Source organism: Pezoporus occidentalis, unplaced genomic scaffold (genome assembly GCF_034315485.1).
Source record: "Pezoporus occidentalis ecotype Australia unplaced genomic scaffold, CSIRO_AGI_Poc_V1 ctg285, whole genome shotgun sequence".
Classification (NCBI taxonomy): domain Eukaryota; kingdom Metazoa; phylum Chordata; class Aves; order Psittaciformes; family Psittacidae; genus Pezoporus; species Pezoporus occidentalis.
Window position 1 is genome coordinate 37,216 of NW_026914774.1, and position 25,021 is coordinate 62,236.

A 25,021-nucleotide genomic window follows, 5' to 3' on the forward strand; every position below is an offset into this window, starting at 1 on the left:
CTGAATATATTTTCTGCTGTATGTTTTCACAGCAAACAGTATCCAGAATTGCAGCTGTGCGGGTTTGTTAGACTTCAGGGCTCAGAATACTTGCAAAGCTGTTGTTTGGTCTTTTCTGCCTCCTGGTGGTTGTAAAGTGAAACTACAAAGCAGATGACTGATACCCAAAACTGTTGCTTGCGGGATATTTTTCTAAACTTTTGACTTTACAAGTGATTAATAAATTACAGTTATTCTAAAATTAACTATGAAGTAAAATTAACTTGCCTTGGGCACCTTAGCTGTGTGATGCCCAATGCCAAGAGTACTTTTGTCAGATATCATAAAATCATAGAATCATTTAGGTTGGAAAAGACCTTCAAGACCATTGAGTCCAACCGTTAACCCAGCGCTGCCATGTCCACCACTAAACCATGTCCCTTAGTGCCACGTCCACATGCCTTTTAAATACCTTCAGGGATGTTTACTCCATCATCTCCCTGGGCAGCCTGTTCCAGTGCTTGACAACTATTTTGGTGAAGAAATTTTCCTCATACCCAATCTAAACTTCCCTGGTGCAGCTCAAGGCCATTTCCTCTTGTCCTATTGCTTGTTACTTGGGTGAAGACACCAACCCCCACCTCACTGCCCCCTCCTTTCAGGTAGTTGTAGAGATCAATAAGTTCCCCCCTGAGCCTTCTCCGCACTGAACAGCCTCAGTTTCCTCAGCCACTCCTTGTAAGACTTGTACTCAGACTCTTCACCAGCTCTGTTGCCCTTCTTTGGACATGCTCCAGCACCTAAATGTTTGTCTTGTAGTGAGGGGCTCAGAGCTGAATACAGGATTTGAGGTGCAGCCTCAGCAGTGCTGAGTATGGGGGGGATGATCACTTCCCTAGTCCTGCTTCAGCACCATCCATTAGGTTAATCTCTTAATTCAATAATAAATCACAGCTCTCTAAATTTCTTTGTTTTCTCCCATCACTACAGTTAACAGGGTTATTCCAGTTTACAGTCAGACTTGCTTCAGAGACAGAAGCTCGCTTTACCTCAGTTGAGAGAATTGATCACTATATCAAGGTAGGATAATAATACGTTTCAGTTGCCTGTTGTAAAATTTCTTGTTGCTGGCGTAAGAGGAAAGAAAGTCGGCCATAGTCTGCCTCAGTGCAGAATGTATGTTTCTGATCTTGTATACACATTAACACACATGTTGTAATACTGCAGAGTGAATTTTTCTTGTGAGGCATGTATATAAGCATTGGCAAGATGAATGGCACAAGAGCTAGTAGGTAACCAAGCTTAAAGGTGTTACTTGGCTGACATTTTCATCACTGAAGTTACATAAAGATGTTGAAAGTTTGCCTTCAGTAAGGCATGGAGTATGTGGAAGGGGTAGCTAGGAATTCAGTATGATTTTTTACAGTAAAATGATGGTCTTCTGGCATCCTTCATTCCAAAAATAATGGAGCTCCTTCATTTAAGCACAGTAACTGTTTGTTACTTTATCTATATGTAATTCTGCTTCATCCTCATAAGTCTACTTCTTTTTCCACAACTGTCTTATGTAACATTTCTATATGCTTAAAAAGTCAAGGAATTGCTCTCATTGCAGAACTGAGTATAGGTCAATGGGGAGAGTGTAGCCAGGAGAAAGCCTACTGGGTCTGGTCTCCGAGGTGAAAGGTTTTTTACTTCACATATTACACATTCCCTCTAAACTCTGGAGGGAGATACATATCTATTTCATTAATCTGGACTATGTAGTAGTTGATATTCTTAGAACACTTTTTTAATCTGTGGATTTAATACTGAAGAGAAAATAATTAAGCTGCCCAGTTCCCCAGCTGAAGAAATAAATCCTCTTTCTAAGTAGAAAATTTCTATGTGGAAGGCTTGGTTGACCGCACAAGCTCACAACTGTGTGCCAAATACTGCCTGGTATCTTTCACTGGGCTGAGATGGGTTTATCGCTGTCAGTGGCAAGGCCTGTAGTTGTAGGCTGTTGGTTTGGTTGATTAAGTTATTGTCTATCATTATATATTGCTATTAAGCAACATTTTCTCTGGTGTTTATTATTTGGATCTCTAGACGGCCATTTTATTATGGAACTATAAAACAAGCTTGAATCTAAAGTGAAGGGGTGGATGAGCAGTGAAACACTGTACAGGTTCTGTGTCTTACAAGTCCCGGTCTTGGCTTCTTTCAGTGAAGGCTCAGAGGCTGCTCTTCTGAGCATCAAGCTCAAAGAATTGTAGTACTATTGTTGCAGGTAGCTGTTTTCTCAAACTTTTGGAGTCCAGTTAATGACTTAGAGTAGGTATTGCAGATGGTCCACAACTGACTTTTCAATAGTCAGTGTAGGAAATTAGCATCTCCAGAGGGCAGTTTGTTACCTGTTCTAAGTGCTTTTATTAGAATGAGAAAAATCAGTAACGCTGGCTGCTTTGCAGTGACTATGAAGGAGTTGATGCACCTGGTTTATTTGGAGATTGTTACTTTGTATGTGTTTAAAGTTACATGAGGTGAATCTGACAGTGGGATTTCTGCATTCTGTGGGGCTGCTTGAAGCAAATACGGGAAGTGACCTTGGCTTCACCCTGAACATATATAACATGTGCTATAAAGGAAGTGGCAGAGTAAAATTGCAAAAGTGAGCAAGCTGGAAGGGCCCCAGCTGACTCAGTGATTTAATAGAACAGGGGCAAATGAGGAAAGAAAAGAAGAGCATTCGTACAATGTGTTATTTGAGTGTTCTTTCCTGTGTCAGGATCCACAGAGGTGACCCTAGCATGACATAGCAAATGAGACATAGAAATACAGTAGATCTTTTGTCCAGAAGCATTCAGGCTTTGGAGCGCCACAGAACTCAATAGGGTTTTACCCATAAATAATAGGCCTAAAATACATTTTGAATTCCATTGATCAAAACCATTGGTGCATTAGAAGGACCAGTGTCATTATTAAGGCAAGGAAAGGGTAATAACAGTGTAGTCAGTAACACAGTAAACTTCTGAACCACTGGGCCCACATCCAGTTACACAACTCATCATAAAACTGGTGTGGGCCAAGTCTGCAGGGAAGAACTCCTGCTGAAAGCTGCAACTGATAATTTTCCTTTCTGTTGTTTTGTTTACTGGAAGCTGAACTTCTGGGTTTTGGGTTTTGTTTTTATTTTTAAAGACACTTTCCCTGGAAGCTCCTGCTCGAATTAAAAACAAGACTCCTCCTCTGGACTGGCCACAGGAAGGTGAAGTTGTTTTTGAAAACGCAGAGATGCGGTACCGAGAGAACCTTCCTCTAGTACTTAAAAAAGTGTCCTTTACCATCAAACCGAAGGAAAAGATTGGCATTGTGGGAAGGACAGGCTCAGGTAAGGAAACACCAAGCAGTTACATTACTGCTTTTGCAGAATGGGAATGTAATAGAGTGGGACAGTCCTATTGGTTCTCCTCTGGTCTTCTCTGTGGTTGAGTAAATTGTTAATTGTACAGGAATTATCTGTCACTCTGTTGGTGGTTATTTCATGGGCATACATAAACAGGATCCTGTAAACAATAATTAAGGCAAGTTTCAATTTAATGTAGAGGGATATCTTATTATACCTAAGCCGGTGTGCTCATAATGTTTAACACCCAAGCTGCTTATTGGCACAGAATGCTCATTGCAGCTTATTTGACTCTGTTGAAAGTTTTATTTACTGATGCTGCAGCCAGGTTTGACTCTAAGCTATCTGAGAAGTCTGTACCATGAATAATCAAAAGCCCAATCAAAATCTCAGTGTCTGTGAGATGACTTAAATCAACTCCAAAATGTCATTTCTAGATAAGCAATTAATATTGCTGTATTGGGCTTATGTGGCATGGTTTTGGTACTGGGCGTGGGGCAGCATAGCATGGGTGGTTTCTTGGAGAAGAGATTAGGAGCTGCCCCTACAACTGCTTAGAAGTTTAAATGCTGAACCCCAGCATTTACCAGCGTTGTTTGCCAGGACTTTATGGTATTTAAAACACTTTTTGTACACGTGGACAGCTTTTAAAATGCTTTCTCATCTCAAAGCTGCTATGACTCTACAGAGTCACACTAACACTGTTTTTCCTGGCTCATTTTTAGGGAAGTCTTCTCTTGGAATGGCACTCTTTCGTCTTGTTGAACTATCTGGAGGCTGTATTAAAATTGATGGAGTGAAAATAAATGATATTGGTTTGGCAGATCTTCGCAGCAAACTCTCAATAATTCCTCAGGAACCTGTGCTATTCAGTGGCACTGTGAGGTTAGTGAGACCATAAAAAGTCAGAAGGACTAAGCAGGCTACCAGTTCATACTCGAACTCAGGTGCTTGGTGAGATGTTAGCTCTCAGGCATCCTACCTTCTGTTCTCTGTTTTTGAAACAAACAAAAAAGCACAGCTAAATTATTTCAGCTGACCCAGTGCAGAACTGGATGTGATCATCCTCTATGGAAGCTTTGTTTTCCCTTTAGATTTAATTGAAACTTTTGTATCTTTGTCTTCCATCTCTTTTGTTCTTTGGCTACTCTAACCCTAGAGTGCAGGGAGCATCTGATTTCCTTGGCAAGGAAATTCTGTCAGTGGAAGGCTGGATGGAATCATTTGTCTGGATAGATTAGCACACTGCTGTTTTGTCATTCATTGCTGAATAAATTCTGGTTATGTTTTCTATTTCCCCCTTCAGATCAAATTTGGATCCTTTCAATCAGTACAGTGAGGAACAAATCTGGGATGCTTTGGAAAGGACTCACATGAAGGAGTGTGTAAGTATTATGTGCCCTATGAGTTAACTGTGTTTTGGCTTCCAAACCAACAAGTTCTATTAGTAGCTACTTCAGAGACCTTTAGGTAATGCTTTTTCTTTGCAACTTTTCCCCCTTGTTTATGCTTTATTTTACACCACCACACCCTGACTGGTTTTGTTTTTTTTTAGTGTGCTGTATTTTGGATGTGTATTTTTTGTAGTATATACTATAGCAGAGTGGTGCTTTATCACATGGACTCCTAGGATGTCGTAATATTTCAAGTGATATTTTTCTGTACGTGCCTTATGTGCACGTTCTGCATTTACATTTGTGAATGTTAATGTCGCCATTGCACATTTATACAGAACTTAACATCTGCTGCTTGTGAGGTGCCCTGCAGCAAGTCTCACTGCCATGATTTTTCCAATCAGATTCTTTTCTTGTAAGTCAGGTGGCATGTATGGCTACGGTACATAAGTTGCAGTAACTCCTGCAGGGACTAGATCGACTTTTCTTTCGGTGAGAAAGATTGTCAGGAGATCTCTATTCATGTTGATGTGATTTTGTGCAATGCTCTTAAGATTTTTTTTTTGCGTCTTCTTTGTGACACAGGTTGCCCAGCTGCCTATGAAACTTGATTCAGAAGTGATGGAAAATGGAGAAAACTTCTCAGTTGGAGAGAGACAGTTACTGTGCATAGCTAGAGCTCTACTGCGTCGTTGCAAAGTGAGCATAGCAGTGAAAGAAATAGATGGAAATAGAAAACTGATAAGATTGAGAAAACCTTTTCTTTTGTGCCCAATTCCATCTATCTGTCAGAGAAATCACACCAGCAATATTGCAACCTAGAGAGGCATAGGGTTAGAGCAACTAGGAAGGCATCTGTAGCCAGCTGCTAACTCCTGTAATGTCAGACTGTAACTCCTGCCATCAGAAAGGTATTGCTCATTAGTGTTATTAATAGGGTGTCAGACTGGCCTAATAATTTATTCAGTGTGTCCTGTTACTGGTGAGCATCGGATTCTTTCCTTCTTTTCACTTTTTTGTGAATGTTGGCCAAGTTTTCTCTTCTAGATGATGCTCCACTAAAATGTAGACTCTAAGTGGAGTTTGGGACCATGCTGTGCCAGCAAAGTTAAAGGTTTTGCAGGAATGGAAGACAGACAATTACAGTGAGAAAGTGCTTTTGGATTGAGTTTGACGAGGATTTTAACATCCTTTTTTGTTAAATATGACACACCAAAAAAAAAAAAAAGGTGTGATGGGTAATAACTCTGCTCCTGTTTTAAAGACTACTCAGCAGAAGTTACTGCTCTCTCTGCAGTACCTGCACAAAACAAGTCTAGTTTAGTTTTGACAGGACACCTCCCCAAATCAGTTTGTGTCTGAGAGGAAGGGTAATTCTTTCCAGCATAAGAAAGCTAGTAAGCCTACTTAGTATTGACTCACTCCAGAAGGAATGTCACTACCAAGGATGTGTCAGTATTTGTATTTGAGATTTAGCTGCTGAATGTAAAACTGAAAGTGGTGGAAACTTGAGGGTCAAGTCAGAACCCAAACATCTTGTGGCTCTAGGATGTGACCATAAAATGCAAGTGTGATTCATAGGGCAACTTTATTGAAGGTAATTACATAAAACTGAAAGGGTGCTTGTAAAAACTACCTTTGTGACCGCAGCTCTGTAAGAAACTTATAGAGTTGGTCATGATAATATTTTTTATGTTCAGGAAAGAAAAGCATTATTATGGGTAATAGCTAGGATTATGTGCTGCTTTCAGATTTTGATACTGGATGAAGCAACAGCTGCTATGGACACTGAGACAGACTTACTGATTCAGGAGACTATCAGAGAGGCATTTGCAGACTGCACTATGTTAACAATTGCTCATCGCCTGCACACGGTACTGGGCTCTGATCGGATCATGGTGCTAACACAAGGACAGGTAAGCAGAAAGACTTGTGGCTGCAGTTCCTGTTGTAGTCTGGTGATGCCATATGTGTAGGCTGAACTGAAAGAGCACCTAGCATTTCACTGTAGAGAGAAAATCCTTTGTGTTCATTCACATCCTTGGTAATAATACTCCAGTAGAATCAGCTGTTGCAAAATTTCTTTTACACTTCAAGAAAGTACCATAGAGCAACAGTCTTTTAAAAGTGTTTTTAATATTCCCTTTGTAGATTAATTCTGAGATGGGTAATAAGGTAAGCATCTCTGCTGAGGCTCAGTTGCAGTTTCCCATTACTTTCATGAAGGCCTGTGCTATCAAACAGGCATATGACGGGTCCTTTACCCACTTTTCAGGCTTCTATGTGGAAGCCATAAACAGTTAAATTGAATGTAAGAGCATTTGACAAAGCTTTTAAAGGTAGAGAGGACAAAACCACATAGCACCTGCCTCTGTTTGCCAGAGCCACCAGATATTGTTTCCTGCTGGGTAGTTCTAGTGTTTGAGCAAGTTTGAAACATCCCAGGTTATAGTATGTATGCATAAATGTGTGCACTTCCACCCCCTGTTGTCTCATCTAAAGACAAATGCCATGTTTTTTGGCTTCTTCAGTACAGTTGTGAGTTCAAGGCAGGGTGGGAATCCATTTTCCACTGTGTTTTACTGACATACTTTTCCTGCCTTGTTTGCTTTTAGGTAGTGGAGTTTGACATGCCGTCTGCCCTTCTGGCCAATGAGAACTCGCGCTTCTATGCTATGTTTGCTGCTGCGGAGAACAAGGTTGCTGTCAAGGGCTAAAATTCAGGGCAAAGTCACTTTAATTTTGGAGAGCTACACTCTCTGCCTGTGGCAGGCTAGCTCTTCTTCCTCCTCCTCCTTCAAGCAGATTATTGCCTTTTCATCTTTTAATTTTTAGCAGAATATGTCAAGCCAGAGAGTTTTTAAAACCATGTCAGAAGAATTCTTCATGTTTTTATTATTGTATTTATTCCATAATCATATTACTAATTTTTTGTTATTAAATGCACTCTACAAATGGCTCAGGGAGCCATAGTCACAAATGTATCAGAGGCCTATAATGAAGCTTTATACATGTAGCTATATCTATACATAGTTCTGTATATAGCCTATATTTACAGTGGAAATGTAAGCTGTTTATTTTATATTAAAATAAGCACTGTATTAATAACAGTGCATATTCTTTTCTATCATTTTTGTACAGTTTATGGTACAAGAGATCTGGCTTTGTAATTGGACTGTATCAGACACCATTGTCTTTTACAGTTGGTCTTTTCCTAGTGCCAGATTTTCTGCGTGTCTGAGTGGAAGTGAAGCTTTGCAATAGTGTCCTTTATTGTCACATCTTTGTTGTCTAGCACAGGGGAGAAGAGCTCTGTGGTGTAACTATTGCATTGTAATTTATCAAAGCTATTTGGAGCATCACTAATGTTCACCATGGCAGCGGCTGCTGCTTCCCATAATGCTTTCTCAAAGCAGGGTTTTTAGTGACCTCCTGAGTGGAAAACCACTTCTGGGTCACATTAAGGCCTCATATTTTCTCAGTGTCCTGATACAGTATTTCTTACTGTGTCAGCAGGGTTTATTTTAATGCAGGCAAGCCCAAGCTCTTCCTGCTTCGCTGATCTAACAAAACCTAAATCTAACTGTTCATGGAATGATCTGTAACAAATTAATCATAAGGTTCAAGTTACACCCTGTATGCTAGCAGGAAAGCCTTTTCAGAGTTGCTTCAGCTGACTGACTCCTTTATCTTGAAGCTGCGAACACTCCTCAGAGGTGTAGGTTGGCTTTCACTGGCATGGGTAGCACTCTTTGTTCTGCTCACTTATACTAAGGTTAAACAGTATCAATATTTCCTGTTTCTTTATTGCACACTTGTTAAGGAAACAGTCCCCCACCCCATGTCTTCTGGAACTTGGAACAGGTTCCTGTTGATCAGGATGTAACACTGGTGTAGGACATTGTTTTCTTACTGTAAAGAGACCTACCTCAGGTTACTAGGTCCTGCATAGTATGTTGCCATGATCACTGTACACCATCCCTGTTTTGTGGGACCTGTGGCCCAGAGGGGCACGGTTGCTCCAATGATAGCCGTGACTTACTGAATGGTCAGCGTTGCATGTCTTTGTCAACTTGGACATTTTGTAGCCTTAGCATGTTTGCAAAATGTTTCACCAAGGCAGAAATCTGAAAAGTAAATAAAACTATTTTGGGTTTTGTAAATTTGATTGACTTAAGTGGTTTGTTTTGGGCAATAAATCACTTTGCACCTTTTTGAGCCCTGGAAGAGAGGTTTTGCAGGCAGGTGTTTTTTTTTTTTTGCCTCCTGTCTATGTACCACAGCCTGGTCTTTCTTCCTTCAGAGTGGAAGTGTTTCTTTAAAAATGTAGTGGGTAATTTTTATGCCCTCCAGCATGGGGGTGGCTTACAATATATGTATGTTTGTGTTGAGTACTACAGGGAATAATAATTTATTGTGCAAGTATTCGATCCAAGCAGCAAGGGGGGAGTTCAGATGGAATACAGAAGATCTTTCTTAGGCTCAGATTTTTCCACTTTCTTTACCTGCAAGCATTACTGTTTATAATGTGGCATGACTGCAAAGTCATAGCAACAAGCCTTTCTACCTACGAATACCACAGGCAAATAATGGCATTAACGGCTTAGACTGTAGCTTGATGTTTGTTTTTAATCAGAAGCTTGAGGACAAAAAAGAAACTGGGAAGAGGCATGAGGCAGCAGAGGTGATAGGGCAAAGATAATGCATGTCCTGCTTCTTCCTTAGAATTAGAGCTGGGTAGAATGTGAAGATGAAGGCTGAAAACTTAACAGGAGAGGAAGAGCATGAAATGCATCTGCCTAAGGCTGTGGTTAAAACAGATCAGTCAGTTGGCATGTGCAACTCTGTTAAGGACAGGATTGTTTTGGACCCTGCAGAACTGAGTTCTCAAGTCTTGCTGGGGTCAGAGCATGGCTTCATTTTGCAGCTAAAGCTGAGCTAATGGCAGTCTGTGCAAAAGGGAAGCCATCCTGATCTTGTCCTCCTTCTTCTTCCAGGCTGGGAGTTCCTTCCACTTTCCTGAGGTCAGCACTGGCTCTTGCCTGGTCCAGCAGTGACCCAGTTCAGAAAGCTAACTTGCAGAAAGTTCATCCTCCAAAAGCTGTACAAAGAAGGAGACAGGAAGGCACACCTGGAAGGGAGGTGAAGTGGGGCTGCTATTTTCAGTAGCTGCTAACTGCAACACTGGTATAGGTATGAGGAGAAACTGTGCTCAGGATTCATTGCATCAAACTGCTGCTTCCCAGTTATGCTGCTAAAAAGGTCAATATTTTACTCCTGCTTTGGGGAGCTGAAATAGCTGAAGGTGTCAGACAAGGGCATATGAGAGAGCAGGTGAACAGTCACCTGCAGATAGCAGGGATTATCTCAACAGTTTTGTTAAACCTTAGCTCCAGCATTGTTACTTTGGAATTAAGGAGAGAGACTGACAGAGGGGAGATGTTCTTTCTGCTGTAATCACTTATCTGCTTCATTTGGCACTTGTCTCACAGACCAATACACAAGTATTGCTTCTCGCATGGGTAGCAGTAATTTTTTTATTGGCTTTTGTCCTGAACCACAGGAGCAAGCGGAGGCCTGGCCCAGGGCCCTGTCACTGAAGTGAAAAGAAGAAACATCAACATTTATAAACGAGACTGAAATACCTGTATCTTTGAAGGATTCTACAAGAGGTTGAGGATGATGGGAATTTTCAAGAGTTGGATCCTGCTTTAGAATTTATAGTGTGGTATCCCAGAGAACAGTTCATCCTGCAAGGATTAGAATAAGGTTGTGGGCTTGGGACAGAGGTTTTCCTTAAAGAGATCCTACCCAAAATAGCATGGAGATCGCACATCATTATGGCATGGTTAAACCCCAGCTGACAACTAAGCACCACACAGCTTGTTCCCCCCCCCCCCGTGGGATGACGAAGAGAACTGAAATGATAAAAGTGAGAAAGCTGAGATAAGGACAGTTATAGGTATAATAGGTAAAGTGAAACCCACACATGCAAGCAAAACAACCCACGGAATTCATTCACCACTTCCCAGCTGCAGGCAGGTGTTCAGCCACCTGCAGGAAAGCAGGGCTCCATTGTGTGATATGAAATATCCCTTGAATCAGTTGGGGTCAACTGTCCTGGCTATGTCCCCTCCCAATTTCTTGTGCAGCTTCAGCCTACTCACAGGTGGAGAAGCAGAAAAGGCCTTGACTCTGCGTAAGCACTGCTCAGCAGTAACTGATACTACATCCCTGTGTAATCAGCAGTATTTCAGCACATATCCAAAACATAGCCCCATACCAGCTACTTTAAAGAAAGTGAACTGTACTGCGACCAAAACCAGCACACTTTCCTAGTATGTAGCAAAGGCTGAAACCCAAGACCAACAGGTGTGCAACTTGAGAGAGATTTGTCTGGGATATTATCCTCCAGAATTTCGATTGCATCAGTTTTGCTTATTCTGTCCAAATTCAGCCAGTGCAGCTGATCTTTAAGTGCAACTTCTTATCATAAGCTTAGAGGCCCCGAGAAAATGTTTTCCGGTTCATCTCATCTATCTGATGAGTGGAAATGTTGCGCTTGCTCAGGACTTCAATCAAAATGCAGGTAGGATTCTTCTAAAATGGCCCAGTGGGGTCGGTGTGCCATTAAATTGGTGCAATTAAGTCCCAGGTCCTGAACCTGGCCTAGCTTGAACACATGAAGAGACTTCATTACCTGTGGTGAAGATCATACCGGCTCATATTCTGGTATGTTACCCCTACATGAAAGCTAGAGGGAGATCGAGCAGTCTCAGTACATTGCTTGGAACAAAGTTTGAGAAAGCACTATTGTTGTTTCAAAAGGCAAATGGGGCGAGTGAGAAAAAGTGTCAGAAGGGAAGGCTAAATGCAGAATATGCCATTTATGAATGGAGGATGTGGAGAGAAAAGGCGGCAGGAAAAAAAGTTTCTCTTAATTAGGAGGGGATTGGGCAAAGACAAAATTGCTTCTTGAAGGTGCTTCAAAGGAACATACTGAGAAGGTGCAGGGAGGCTGTAATGCCCTCATCAACCAAAAGAGCTTTCCTGAAGGCTGCCTTGTTCCTTTTTGTTGCAGCTGTAGTGTGTGTTTTACTATATATAAGCAATCACACAAGATTTCTTTGTAGACCCAGCTTCAGGTCAGTCTAGGATAATACGTGATTTGGTTTACACTTGGTTCAGCTGTTAACTGCAGCTATGTTGTGCTGGGGCCACAGTTTCTGCCTCAAATATGATGATAAGGTGGAAACTCCACTGGAACTTGGTGCATATGCTGCTGTTAGTAGTGTAAGGCATGGGAGGCTTTTACAATGTGCCACTATGGGTTTGTTAAACCCACAATCATGTAATAACTGTTCCTGTGTCATCCACAAGATGTGCCTTGCAGGCTCAGTAGGTGGCTGAGGTAGACTGAAAATAGTTCACACAAGTGTCACTACATGGGGCAGAGATTTCCTTGGACAGCATGGAGTTCAAATCACAGTGCTTTCAGCACACCTTCCTTCCTTCCTTCCAGTATACTGTCTCCTACCCTTGTCAGACAGAGAAACAAGTGGTTGTGTAAAGACGATAATTTTGTGGTTTCTGTCCTTCGCGATTTAGGAAGGCAGCAGTGGATGGTGTGCAATTGATTGCCTCGAGGGATGGGGAAAAGTTACGTACACTGTGTCTGAGCTGGGATCGTTTAGGGTGGCAGTTTAGGGTGAGTGTAGGAGGAAGGCAGCCAAAGTAGGAGGGAGGAGATTAAAACAGGGGGTCTCTGAAGTGTTCAGGTAAAGGGGGGGCTGTTAGGGATAAATCGTGAGCTGGGTGTGAGGAGCATAACCAGGAGCAGGTTGGAGGAAGCCAAAGAGGTAGCAGTGGGATTAGGGTAAATTAGGGTATATGCGTCGGCCCCGCTGGGAGCCGTGGGGTGGGGAGTTACGGGGTTGTTTGTCTTGGATCTGGGTAAGGGGGTGAAAATGAAGCGTTCCGGCTGTGCGGAGGAGGCAGAGCTGAGGGGGAGGCTGCACGCCCGAGGGCAGGAGGGAAGGGAGCGGGGCCGGCCGCAAAGCGGGGGCTTTGTGGGCCCTGGGTCATGCAGCACGGCTGAGGGGTGCTGGTGCTGCGGAGGGGCGCCGCGGGTGCCTGTGCACGTTCCGAGCCGCCGCGCGAACGGGGCTGTCCGCAGGGCAACGGCAGAACGAGGCCACCGGGGAGCGCGCCCAACTGCGGGCACCAGCAGGCTGCCGCCCCGCGGTGCGCGCGCAGCCGGCGGGCGGGGCCGGGCTGCCCTCGGGCTCCCCCAGCCGTGCCGCGCGTCGCCCCCTGGCGGCTGTGCTCGCCGCTGGCTGTTCCGGGCCCGGGCCCTGCGTTCCCTCAGCCGGTGCCTTTCCCGCCCCCCCCCCCCCCCGCAGCTCCCCCCGCTCCCCGCCCCGGTCGCTCCGGCCGCCGGGGCCTCCCTCCTCCACGCCCGCCCATGGATTTCACATAGCAGCAGCCGCCTCCGTCTTCTTCTCCGCCGCTCCATGGCGGCTCCGGCTCCGCGGCCACCCGGCCTGTGTTGCTGCCGCAAGGGGTCCGCGGCCGGGCCGGAGGCGCCCCCGGCCCCGCCGCCGCCTCCCGAGCCGCCGCCGGACGTGGCGTCGGCCTCCAGCTCTCAGCTCTTCAGCCTCCGCCACCTGCACCTGGGGCTGGAGCTGCGGCCCGAGGCGCGGGCGCTGGCGGGCTGCCTGGTGCTGGAGCTCTGTGCCCTGCGGCCGCAGCCCCGCGCCCTGGTGCTGGACGTCCACCCGGCCCTGCGCGTCCTCTCGACTGCCTACCGCCGCGCCACGGTGGGGGAAGCGCCCTGCTCCTTCGCCTTCTCGCCCGCCGAGGCCGCCACCGCCGCCACCCCGCTGCCCCCACCGCCCTGCCCGCCGCCGCCACCGCCGCCCTGCGCGCCGCCCTGCGCCGCCAGCCCGCCCTCCACCGCCACCTTTCTCTCGGCGCCCTGCATCGCCGCCAGCCCGCTGCCTGCCGCCACCGGCCCCCAGGTGGAGCCGCCCGCCAGCCCCTCGCCTGCCGCCGAGCCTCCGCCGCCGCTGCCCGTCTTCGCCCAGCCGCCCTGCGCCGCCTGCCCGCTCGGCTTCAGGGTGGACCCCTTCACCGACTACGGCTCGTCCCTCACCATCTCCCTGCCCGCCGCCCTGCAGCCGCACCAGCCCTTCCAGATTATCGTCCGCTACACCACGGCCGATGGCCCCGCCGTGAGTACTGGGCTGCGGGGGGCGGGGGGGCCCAGATGGGAGGGTGGGGGAGTGGGAAGCCGAGTCCCTGGACGGCTGGTGGGCTCTCCCGTGTCATCCGCGCCTTCCACACATCTTCCTTCTGCTGTAACTGACCGTAGGGGAAGTGCCCTGTCCCCGCAGCAAAGGCGGCGGAAGGTACTTCACTCTCAGCTCCTCCTTTTATGTCCCCGTCTCTCCGCTGCCCCTTTCCTCCTCGCTTGGCAGCCGCCTGCCTGCCTAGCAGCAGTATTTGTTCCGTGTCCGGTGCCCGCAGGAGCACCCGGCGGTGCCAGTCGCTGTCTGCTGCCACCGAGTCCTGCGCGGTGCGGTGCTCAGCAGTGATGCTCGCACCTTCCCGGGCCACTCAGCTTCCCTCGCTTCCCTCGCTTCCCTCGCTTCCCTCGCTTCCCTCGCTTCCCTCGCTTCCCTCGCTTCCCTCGCTTCCCTCGCTTCCCTCGCTTCCCTCGCTTCCCTCGCTTCCCTCGCTTCCCTCGCTTCCCTCGCTTCCCTCGCTTCCCTCGCTTCCCTCGCTTCCCTCGCTTCCCTCGCTTCCGCTATTCATCTCCCATCACGATAGTAATTTCAAAGTTTTTCATCCTTTAAGGGTATTGCAGTTGCTGGGGAGGAGTGTGAAAAACTGAGAACTCATGCCTGCCTGAATTCTTCAGGACAATTTACATAATCCCCAAATATGGGAGTTTCCCCATGGATTTTGCCAGGTGCTTACAAAACCAGGCCTTGCACACCTTGGCGGCAGTTCATGAGTCTTTAGAGGAGCAGAGGGAGATTCTATGTATTCCTAAAAGTTACCTGCTTGAAAAAAGAAAGAGAAATGACCCCGAAGCACCCATTTTGACGTGGCCACGAGAGGTGCTTCTCTGTCTGCATGGCTTAATCTTCTTCAGTAGTGAGATGCTTTGTAAATTCTGTCACTTCTTTTAACCCCCTGGTATTTAGAAGCACTTTCTTTTTGCTGCCCTCTTAGGTGCTTTCTAGCAGATCTTGTGCTTTAAAGAAGTTCTGATAGTAAAAATATAAATTGATCACTTGAGCATCAGTTCTTTTTGTTATTGTACAGCCTGCTCGGGCTGGGAATTAAACTAACGTGATTTTCATCACGTGGTTCATGAGTCTTTTTGCCAAAGATGTTTTTTGAGAGTCTTGCAACTTTGATGCCTCTGTCTTGCCTAATGGAATTGATTCTCGGCCTGCTGGTCTGGCATTGCTGTTGCATTGGTCAGAAATGTGTGGATCTATTTGATTATTACAGTGTGTTTAGCAAGAATTGAATAGTAACAGTTTCAAATAACCCAATAGCATGTACATACCAGGCCTTTCCTTACGAGACTTGCTGAATAGAATGAGTTTGCCGGATATTTTTCTGTCTGATTTTAATGCTACAGTGAAGCTCACAAAAGTGACTTCATTCTCAGCATGGTCTGGATAGTCTTACTACATTAGCTCACTTGGAATAGTGAGTTCTGTAAAGAATTTTATTGACAGAAGTTTTCTTTTCATATATGGTTATCTTTTAACATCTTTCCCTAAAAGCACAAAAATGAGATGAAATTCTGGCACTTTTAAATTCACAGCCACTTGTGAGGATACTGTTCCTTTTCAGCTCTGACACTCCTGGATTAAATATTTCTTTGTACAATACTCTACTGTGGTTTTCTGCCCAGAAAATAGGTATGTGAGAGATGTCTTTCAGGGCCTGCAGTGTGTTCAGAAGATTCTGTTCTTTTTTTCCTTCAAGATTCAATGAAGAAATCTGTTTCTTTTGCCCACTCTCTGCCTTTTTTATGGTGAGAAGGCTTTACAGCCAATTTGGTGGTGTTGCGTGCTTCATAATCATTCTCAGTATGGCTGAGCCATACCTCCCGAAGTACATGATAACATACTTTCCTTCTCTTGAGCAAATTGTTTTATTTTAGGCTAGCCTGTCCTTTCTCCTGGGTTTTGCCAGCCCTTTTGCCAGAGGGGTGGACTGTCCCGCTGTGTCTGTGGAGATTATCTCAGATGTAACAAAATAACTGCTGTGGCACTCAACTTTAGAAATGATCTGACAACCGCTGGAACGTGCAGGGCACTGACTGATGTGATGTTCATTTAGTTTCTCCTTGGCCCTACACACAGTACAGCATGAATGCTACGCATTTGAGGATGCAGAGAGTAGTGCATTTTTTTCATTCCCTCTGTTGTTTGTCTTGTGTCCCCTGGGTCAGATGTGAACCAGCTATTTTTCTTCCTGTCTTTTGAAGCCTATTGTACCTTTAATGGTGTGTATTGCTTCAGTTGAAATGAAGCTGCAAGGACTCATGTCAAAAGATTATTGATGGTTACACTGTCAGGGGCATGCATTGCCCTTTTCAAGTGATACTGAAAAGTAGAAGCAGGCATGCTCACTCCCATAAATTGTACCTGGTTTCCTTGCTCACTGTTGTAGGTTTTGGCTGGCAGAATATTTGTCCTTGAGTAGCACCTTTGCGTTCAAGCATGCTGAACTATTTGGTTTTGGATCTCAAGTCAGTCTGTGTCATTGTAGTGCTCTCTGTCATGGTTGTTGTTCAGCCCAGTGTTGCATTTTAGTAGGGATGAGTAACACGTATGTGCATAAGGGTGACCTGGTTTATACTCATGTCTAGTATAATTTCTCCCAGTCCTTTTTCTCTGTGTTATTGAAGTGACTTCACAGTGTTAGATGTCTCTCTCCTAAAAGTTCTGTTTTCTTTGGCCTTTCTGTGATCATAATCTGTTTGGGTCAGGGTTTATTTTCTGTGGGACCCTTAGCATACTTGTGGGACCTATAAAACAGTGAATTCATGTTACATTACACTGCAGCATGGGTGTGTTGGCAGTAAGATCAGCAGCGGAGACAGTAGTCTGTTTAAAATTAGAAACCTGTTGCCTTGATATACTTGGTTTGAGCCATCTGGATATGTTATTTGACTGTCCCATTATTTCTTGTGTGGAGGAAGGAGCCAAGATCTTTGGTTGTTTGATGGACATTGAGAGACAGCTGAGAGATTAATTCTGCCTTTCACAGAGCATTCCAGCTCCCTGTGCTGTTAGGAAACCATATGCTTGGTACATCACCAGTTTACATCTGAAGTGAGGACATCATACACATTTTGTATCTCACATAGTGTGGGCTGAAGGCACACATTAATCAGGTGTGTCAGTGACAGTAGCCTGGCTCTTTCTCCTTTTCTTTTCCCTCGCCCCCTACTTCTTGGTTCTATACTCTTTTAGAAGCTTTTTTTTTTTTTTCTTTTCCTTCCCTAGGGAGAAAAATCTACATCCAGCTCTTGCCCACTGTGTCACACCTGATTTGGCAGTGTATGTGTTAACACCAGTGCTATTTTCTTTCCATGACAACCTTCAGTGCAAGCCCTGTTCTGTGTTCTGGTTTAAAAAATGGTAACATTTCCTCATCTTCAGGATTTAGCACTAAGGACAGCCCTTTTTGCAGTGTGTAAACTTCCCTGTTGTTCCATTAGATTTGTCCTGATTCTTCACAGTGGCTTGCTGTCCAGGTGTGTGCATTGTTGCTCCTGTCACATCCTCCGTATCTCGGAAGTGTATTTTACTTTGTTGTCAGGTGAAGAGGCTTGTTGTTGGTCTAGAACAGAAGCTGTGGCATTACAACTCTGAAACGGTCCCGAGTACTGCTCTGCCCCCGAGTAGTGCTCCGCCCCCAGCAGCACCCTGCTTCATGCACTCCTTTCTGGGATGCTGTTTGTGCTCATTTTCCCAAGTCCAGAGCCCTGCCTCTGTCTGGCAGCATAGCCTGATCTATTTATATTACAGATCTATTTATATTGTTTCAGGATAACTTTCATCATTGTTCCAAGTGCATCTGGAAGGAGAGACGGAGGCTTGCCATGTAGCTGCAGACATTAGGAAACAGGGGGAAAAAGTGCTTCATCCTCTGCAAATGTTTTCCCTCTTGGCCTGTGGGGCTGGTGCTTCATTTAACTTCAACCAAATGTCAAATAAAGGGGGACCAGTTGAAAAGAAATTGTCCTTAATTTTTGTAAACAAGAATTGGCTTCTCCATTCCCCTTTGCTTCCTGCTTAAGTTTTTTTCCTGTGCTGGTCATGGAGAACTTCCGTTTATCTCTCTGCTCTAAACACACTGTCTGTCAGCCCTTTTTTCCTTCCTACTCTAGTGTTGCAACTTAGGTCCAGTGGTGTCTTATCTCTCTGTTTTCTTTGTTAGCCTTTTCTGTCTCAAAAAAGCAAGGGAAGCAGGACCTTTTGAAGGTGAGTCTCTTTAGCAGGGCCAATGATACAGTTTGTAAGTCAGACTTGTAATATGAGCACAAAGCCAGTGGTAAAGGAGTGTTTTTAAAAGTTGGCATTGGGGCAGATATTTAAAAACTTAATTTCTGAGGCTCCTTCCTAGATCATTAGAAAGCCACTACCATGCATTAAAACATAGCACTTGAATTTTTATGTGAATATGTGTTCTGGGTGGAAGCTATTAGTTTCAAACTGAAGGTTTTAATGAGATGTGTGTTCTCAAATGTTTTCTGGAATAGTTGTCTCCAGTTCCATAACGTCACATCACAGAGATTATATTCATTGCTATGAAATGCAGGTATCCACGGTGTGGAAATCCATAGTGATGCAGTGCACCTCAACTGTAACCTACGGATTTGGCCATTGAGAGGCTGAAATGCAGCACGTGGAATTTGAATAGTCGCATAGCCTTAGCCCCTGCAGTGTACATGAGACAGGGTTCATCAGAAGTCATGCTTTTAAGCATGTTTCTGGCGCAACAGGCTTGAAGCGGAAGAAGGCAATCTTAAAAACAAATTTCAAGGAAAGAATGCTGCTCTGAGATTAATTTTACTTCTAGGTAAAAGTTTTTAATTTTGTAACACCTTCCACCTAAAAACCCCAAAAATAGCCCACATTTGCCAGTGGAAACGTGAACCTCTATGAATAACTGAAAGCTGCTGACAGTGCTCCCCGTATCCTTCACTGATCCCTGGGAGTGCTACTGAAGTGGATGATTTGGGAGAGGGGCATGCAGGCATCTGAGGAGAAGGGTCTAAAAGCAAGGGAGGAAGGTAACAAAGAGTAACTTTATAGGACAGAGAAAAAGAGAGAAAGCTTTTGACTTCCAGAACCCAGAGAGGTTTAACTATGAGACAGAATTGTAATACGTTGTTAAAACGAGCACAGACATAGTACCCAGGCTTTTCTTCATTGCTTTCTTTTGAGGCCCAGAACTGAACTAGTGTGTGTGCTAACTGCTGTTCCCTGAATTCAGATTTATTGGTTGCTTTGATCTAGGAATTCAGCAGACTCAGAGGTTTTATTCCTGGTGCTTGACTGTTCCCAAGACTTCCAGTGGTTACAACTTTATTGCAAGTTTCACAATATTTGATATTTTCTGTAGAATTATAGCTCCAGGGTTCTAGAATTACAAGAAAATCCTTGTTTAAAATTGTTCCTACACTTCAAAGTTTGAGGCAGGGAGCATGTGAAAGCATAAACATTACATTTGAAACAGAAAAACCAAAAAGGCAAATAACTGCACTTTTTCACATTATTCTTAGTCTAATTGTTTGCCAAGGGTCTGACTCTTGATTTATTTGCTGTTTGATACTGCAAATTGACATGCTCAGGGGTGGGTTTTTTTGCTTTGCTTTTAGTGACCACCCAGAATCTCCTTATCCATTCTGTAAAAAAAGGCCTCCAGTGTCATTGACCAGATGTTTCTTACCTATACTGACTTTTTTACATAGTGTCAAAATGTTGGATGCTTCAGCCGGCCAGGCAGTGTCAGGGTCACAGATAATGTTGTGTACACTGCTCAGCCTCATGTTTTTGGTTGGTGGGTTTGTGTTACTCTTTTTTTTCTTTTTTCTCCAGCTTGCGTTACCTGACCCCTACTGCTCCTGTTCATGTCAAATTAAAAACATGAAGATATTCAGAGTTCTCCCTCTGAGAAGAAAGTCATGTGGATGTTTGATTAGGGGCCTGTTATAACCAAGAAGATCAATGTAACAGAAGTAGCGAGGGGCTGGAAGACATTGTGTTGTGTGGCACCATTCAGTGTTGAGACAGCAGGAAATCACTCTGAGTAGTCACAGCAAATAAACAGGAGTAGAAAGACGTATTGTTGGAAATGGAAATGTGCCCTGTGCCAAGTATTCGTATGGGGAGCCAAACAACTGAGGTGTTTCTTTTCCGCCCACAATCCTCTTGATTTCAGGTTTTAGTTTTTGGCAGTTTGTCCTTGGGATTTTGTCATTTTCCCTTACCTCTTTTTTACATCATGTTTCAACAGATCTGGTGGCTGGATCCAGAACTGACGTATGGCAACGCCAAGCCATTTGTCTTCACACAGGGCCACTCAGTGTGTAACCGGTCTTTCTTCCCCTGCTTTGATACACCAGCAGTGAAATGCACCTACTCAGCTACTGTCAAGGTAAGAGACCAGAGGGCTGTAAATGGTTCATGGAGTGCTAAGCTGCTGTTAATTTGTGACAGTATAGTTACATGGTATATGTACATATATAAAATATTAATCATGACAGTGTTATGAATTTTTTTAGATCCCATTCTGGTTGTTGGGCCAGAAACAGGTTACTGCCACAAAGGTAACTCTGTTGCCTATCATGCTTGGGTCTTGCCTTCCCTGTACTCAGTGCTGAAAGAGTAACCATGAAGTGGATAATATGATAGAGGGAATTTGGCTAGTCATTTTCAGTAGTGGTTATTGGTGGTAATATTCAGCTGTATTTTATCAGTTCTTGAAAGGAAAAACCTCAAAGTTTTATGAAAGCAGCATCAAATAATTTTGTATTTTGTGTAGATGAAATAATTTGGTATCTGGGCACTTCTGGGGCAGCTGGCATAAGACCTATGCAATATGTGAGGAGTAATATTTTTAGTTGGTATGTTTTCCTGGGCTGGGCTGATGTGGTCTAAAAAACTTGCAGAAATCTTGCATTTTGTGTTATTTAAATGATTGATTTTAATATACATCCTCAGACATAGATGAAAAACCCCAGAGATATCTGTGGTGTAGTCGTTCAGCTGTGATCAAGTGAGTTGATGTGTATGATGTTGGTGTTCCAGGCTCCAGCAGGCATACAGGTGTTGATGAGTACCACCCAAAGTACCTACTTAGAAGAGGAAGGTGTATACCAGTTTTACATGGAATATCCAGTTCCTGCCTACCTTGTGGCCCTGGTAGCAGGAGACCTAATACATGCAGACATAGGTCCTAGGTAAGATTTGCATTGAGTTGGTTCTGCTTTTTATGTCTCTGTACAGTGCTTCATGTTATAAGTAGTAAATATATTGAGTCATATGTTGATAAGGGAACAGTTGGGACTGTGAGGTGTTAGTGTTCAGAGAGTTCGTGGGTTTTTTGGATGTAAATAAATTCATGGCACTGCACTGGCAAGATATTGTCCTCTTGACCGCGTAGTTATTACAGCTATTTATCTCATTGCCTTATTTAAGAGATCTTTGGTTCTCTCCTGCCATGTATGCATAGAGTGTTAGCCTAAAGAAAGCCCAAGTCTGATGTGGGACTTCTCAGCACTATTACCATACATAGAAATGTGGCGAGAAGTCAGGCTATTTTTTCTGAGAGATAATTCAGTTTGCTGAAGCATCACCTGATGTTTTCTGTTTTGTGACAGGAGCAGAGTGTGGGCTGAGCCTTGCCTGCTGCCAACAGCCATCAGCAAGCTTTCTGGCATTGTTGAGCGCTGGTTGACGGCTGCAGAGAGTCTGTATGGCCCATATATATGGGGACGGTGAGTTTAATAAGTTTCTCAGGAATGTGTAATGGGAAAAAAATAGAAAGAAATGATCATGTTTTCTTCCTGTGCTAGCAATAGCAGGACAAACAAGCTTCTCAACTGGAAACACTGTAGTAGGTGGAAACAAACTGGAGTTCTGTCTCTGCACATGGCAGAGAGAATTATGGAAGCATGTGGTGCTTTTGGACTGGTGGGCAGAATTGGAGGTCTCTAAACAGTGGAACTTGCCTGAGGAATGAAGGTTTTTTCATACTGTAGTGTTTTGTGATGCAAGTCCAGTGTTGGGCTGGACACCATTTAAAATACATGGCAGTTTTATTTATCTTATTTACTTTTACATATGGTACTTGACATATATTTGTTGTGCTATGCCTGAGCATGTTGAAAACCTGACTCAGGACAGACTTGCTGAGAGTCCTAGTCCCTAAACCCAACATTAATAGTATCTGACTCTGTATTAAAAGAGAATATTTTTGAGAGAATGCTTGCTTTCTTTGGATAGGAGAAAATGTTTACAAAGGCTTCCTATATTTCTTTGCTAAAGGTAAGCAGGAAGAATGTGGTGGTGTTATCTTACAAAATGTTGCTTGAAATAATCTGAGAACATGGCCGAGTGTGCCAGTGCTGATCATAGGTAGGGAAATGTGGAAAGCAAAACAAATAGTATTGTTACATTCTGAAGCAGAGAAACCAGAGTTGTTTTGCTGACACTGCAGGTATACCACATCAATTAATTCTATAGCTTCCTGACCTCTTTCTTTCCTGGGAGCGTGTGGGGGCTCAACACTGTGTGTGTGGTAGTGTATGTAGTGTAAGCAGAAGAATTAGGCATTGCTGCCCTAGAAATCTTGCTCCTGAAGTCACAAAAAAGTCTCAGAAGTGCCTTCCCTAAAGGAAGAAAATAAAAAAAGTTACTGTGAGTGTGTTTTGAAATAGCTGCAATTTACCTCTCTCCTTTCTCCCCTCTTCTTCTCTCTCCCTACTTTTAGATATGACATTGTTTTTCTTCCACCATCCTTCCCTATTGTTGCCATGGAAAACCCATGCCTGACCTTCATCATCTCTTCTATTTTGGAGAGTGATGAGTTTTTGATCATTGATGTCATTCATGAAGTTGCCCACAGCTGGTTTGGAAATGCAGTCACCAACGCTACATGGGAGGAGATGTGGCTGAGCGAGGGGCTGGCCACATATGCACAACGCCGGATCACCACAGAGACCTATGGTACAGATGCAGAAATGTTTCTCCTTATGCTATATCTAACCAGTTGTTAAGAGTTGGCTGCATAGAATATTTGTCCTGGGGGCTCAAAAGTTCGTAGGGAGCTGTTTTTTTGTTTGGTTGTTTTTTCCTATTTCTGGAACACACGTGCCCCCAGACTTTGCATTTAGCATCTTAGATGCTTAGAGTCTGATGTTATCTTGGCTTTGAGTGGAATCAATAGCTGATAAAGTAATAGGGGCTTGGGCGAGGTGTGTTAGCACAGCATTGTAAATATGCTTGTGGGAACTTTGGAATTATGGTACCAGGCAGACATTTGTATGTCAGAGCAAGGTAAGCAGAAGATGCTTCAGAGAGATATAAGATGTTTACATTGTGGACTAACTATCCTCAAGTGTCTGTCTAATCCTGATCAGCTGGTAGCTACCCACTATGGGAAAGAATGATAGCAATAGCACTTAAAAAGAAAAAAGGACACATCTGTGTAGCTGTCCGTTTATCTGTTTGAGGCTTCCTTTAGAATTGTACGGCCCTGCCTTTGCTTGTATCAGTGAATTTCACAGGTCAGACATGGTACTGTCTTTAGAATATCTTAGTAGTAAATAATTCCTACTGATTTTCAGTTTATTGGGATTTTTTGTTGAAGTGAATAATGGGAACATACACTTCTCTAGTTTGTGGCATTATGTTCTTAAAAGCCTATATCATGTGTAGTCTCACATGTCTGCTGTAAACAATCTTGGAAAAAATCCTGGAAACCTTGGCAGAGAGTGTTTAGAAAGATGCCTTTGTTTTTATTAATTTATATTGCATCTGGAGATGAGCTGATGATAATGAAGTTTAGGGAAGGAAGTGCTCTGAGCATATATGGAGAGGTTACAATGTATATTATATATTTTTGAAAGGTCTTTTATGTTAAGCAATTCTCAGTGGTTAGGTCTGTTCTTATAATGTTATATTATTCATGGCAGTGACGTGAGCAAGTCAGAAGATACTGGCTGTTCTCTATCACTTTGTAGTTTGTCTCTCTGACATAGGACAAGATCCTTGCTGATTTTGGTCTATTCTCTTGAAATTTAGAACTGCTTATTTCAAGCAACAGTTTTTCGGGAAACTAAGAAATGCCTTTCCCTGTGCCATTCTTTTGTAAGCCCTTTTTGCATTCTGTTTTGCTTCCAAGACAAACCTCTGATCTAAATCCTACCATTTCTGACATAATGTCTGGAGTATCTTCTGCTGTCAATAAAAAAGGCATCTTTGTAATGACATTGTTTACAGAAATTGGAGTCCACTAACTATTACCACACCTCTTAGATCTTGCTTAATCCTCCTTCCTGTAGCTTAAAGTAATTGCTCTTAATGGTAGCTATCCTAGTTCTTGATTTCCCCTATTAAGCACATCCACTCCTTTCTCTGCCAGTACAGATTCTTCTATCTTCCACATATATCCTGGTTCTTAATTCTTATTTTACTTATGTCAGTTTCCTGTGTATGTACATTGAGACCCTGAGACTTGCATCTCTGTAGTAAGTCCTGTTTTTGAAGTTGAAGACTTCACAAAGAAACCTAAAGTGTTAATAGTGATGGATGTTGGGTATCTTCTGAACCTGAGAATCCATTTTCCACATCTTTTTACATCTCCAGTGGCATAGGAAAGATCTCTTGACTTGCCAGTGTAATACAGCTAGTTTGGCTTGAAAGCTTGGAATGAGAGCGAAGAGCAGCCTACCCAGTCATAGCTGTAAAAAAAAAAGAAGTCCTAATCAGTGTCAGGTGTATGATACAGTATGGGTAGGATTCTAGATAAAGCTTTAAAAATAGATCCACAGGATCTGTAATATACCAACTAAATGTAACCCTTTTCTGTTTTCACCCAAGAGGTGACATTTGCTTAGTACTGTCCTTGGCACCGAATATGGAATCGTGTGTCTACTACCAGTGACATTACTTTTTTGTAGCACTTGATTGCTCCTTGAAAGTTACCTGTGTAG

The 25,021-nt window shown here is 43.7% G+C and overlaps 2 protein-coding genes across 8 annotated transcripts in view; both read left to right on the top strand.

Annotated features, from left to right (window-relative positions):
- ABCC5 (ATP binding cassette subfamily C member 5) overlaps positions 1-25,021 on the top strand; it is a 69,478-nt gene that overhangs the window by 36,166 nt on the left and 8,291 nt on the right. For 4 of the 7 annotated variants that reach the window (XM_062625935.1, XM_062625936.1, XM_062625938.1 and 1 more), the window contains 8 exons: positions 970-1,059; positions 3,163-3,352; positions 4,093-4,252; positions 4,674-4,752; positions 5,347-5,460; positions 6,513-6,677; positions 7,377-7,460; positions 9,759-9,961. In XM_062625935.1, coding sequence (XP_062481919.1) covers positions 970-1,059; positions 3,163-3,352; positions 4,093-4,252; positions 4,674-4,752; positions 5,347-5,460; positions 6,513-6,677; positions 7,377-7,460; positions 9,759-9,818 — 942 coding nt within the window. In that variant the 3' untranslated portion in view covers positions 9,819-9,961. Of the gene's footprint in view, positions 1-969; positions 1,060-3,162; positions 3,353-4,092; positions 4,253-4,673; positions 4,753-5,346; positions 5,461-6,512; positions 6,678-7,376; positions 8,925-9,758; positions 9,962-13,200; positions 13,995-20,319; positions 20,461-21,113; positions 21,266-21,685; positions 21,803-22,797; positions 23,034-25,021 lie in introns of those variants that run through there. The other 3 variants (XM_062625942.1, XM_062625937.1, XM_062625939.1) reach the window with 3 other exon arrangements.
- Positions 12,854-25,021, top strand: part of CAPN10 (calpain 10) — a 39,702-nt gene continuing 27,534 nt past the window's right edge. Inside the window, exon 1 of the mRNA XM_062625946.1 lies at positions 12,854-12,868. The gene's annotated coding sequence lies outside the window, so the exon portion shown is untranslated. The remainder of the gene's footprint in view (positions 12,869-25,021) is intronic.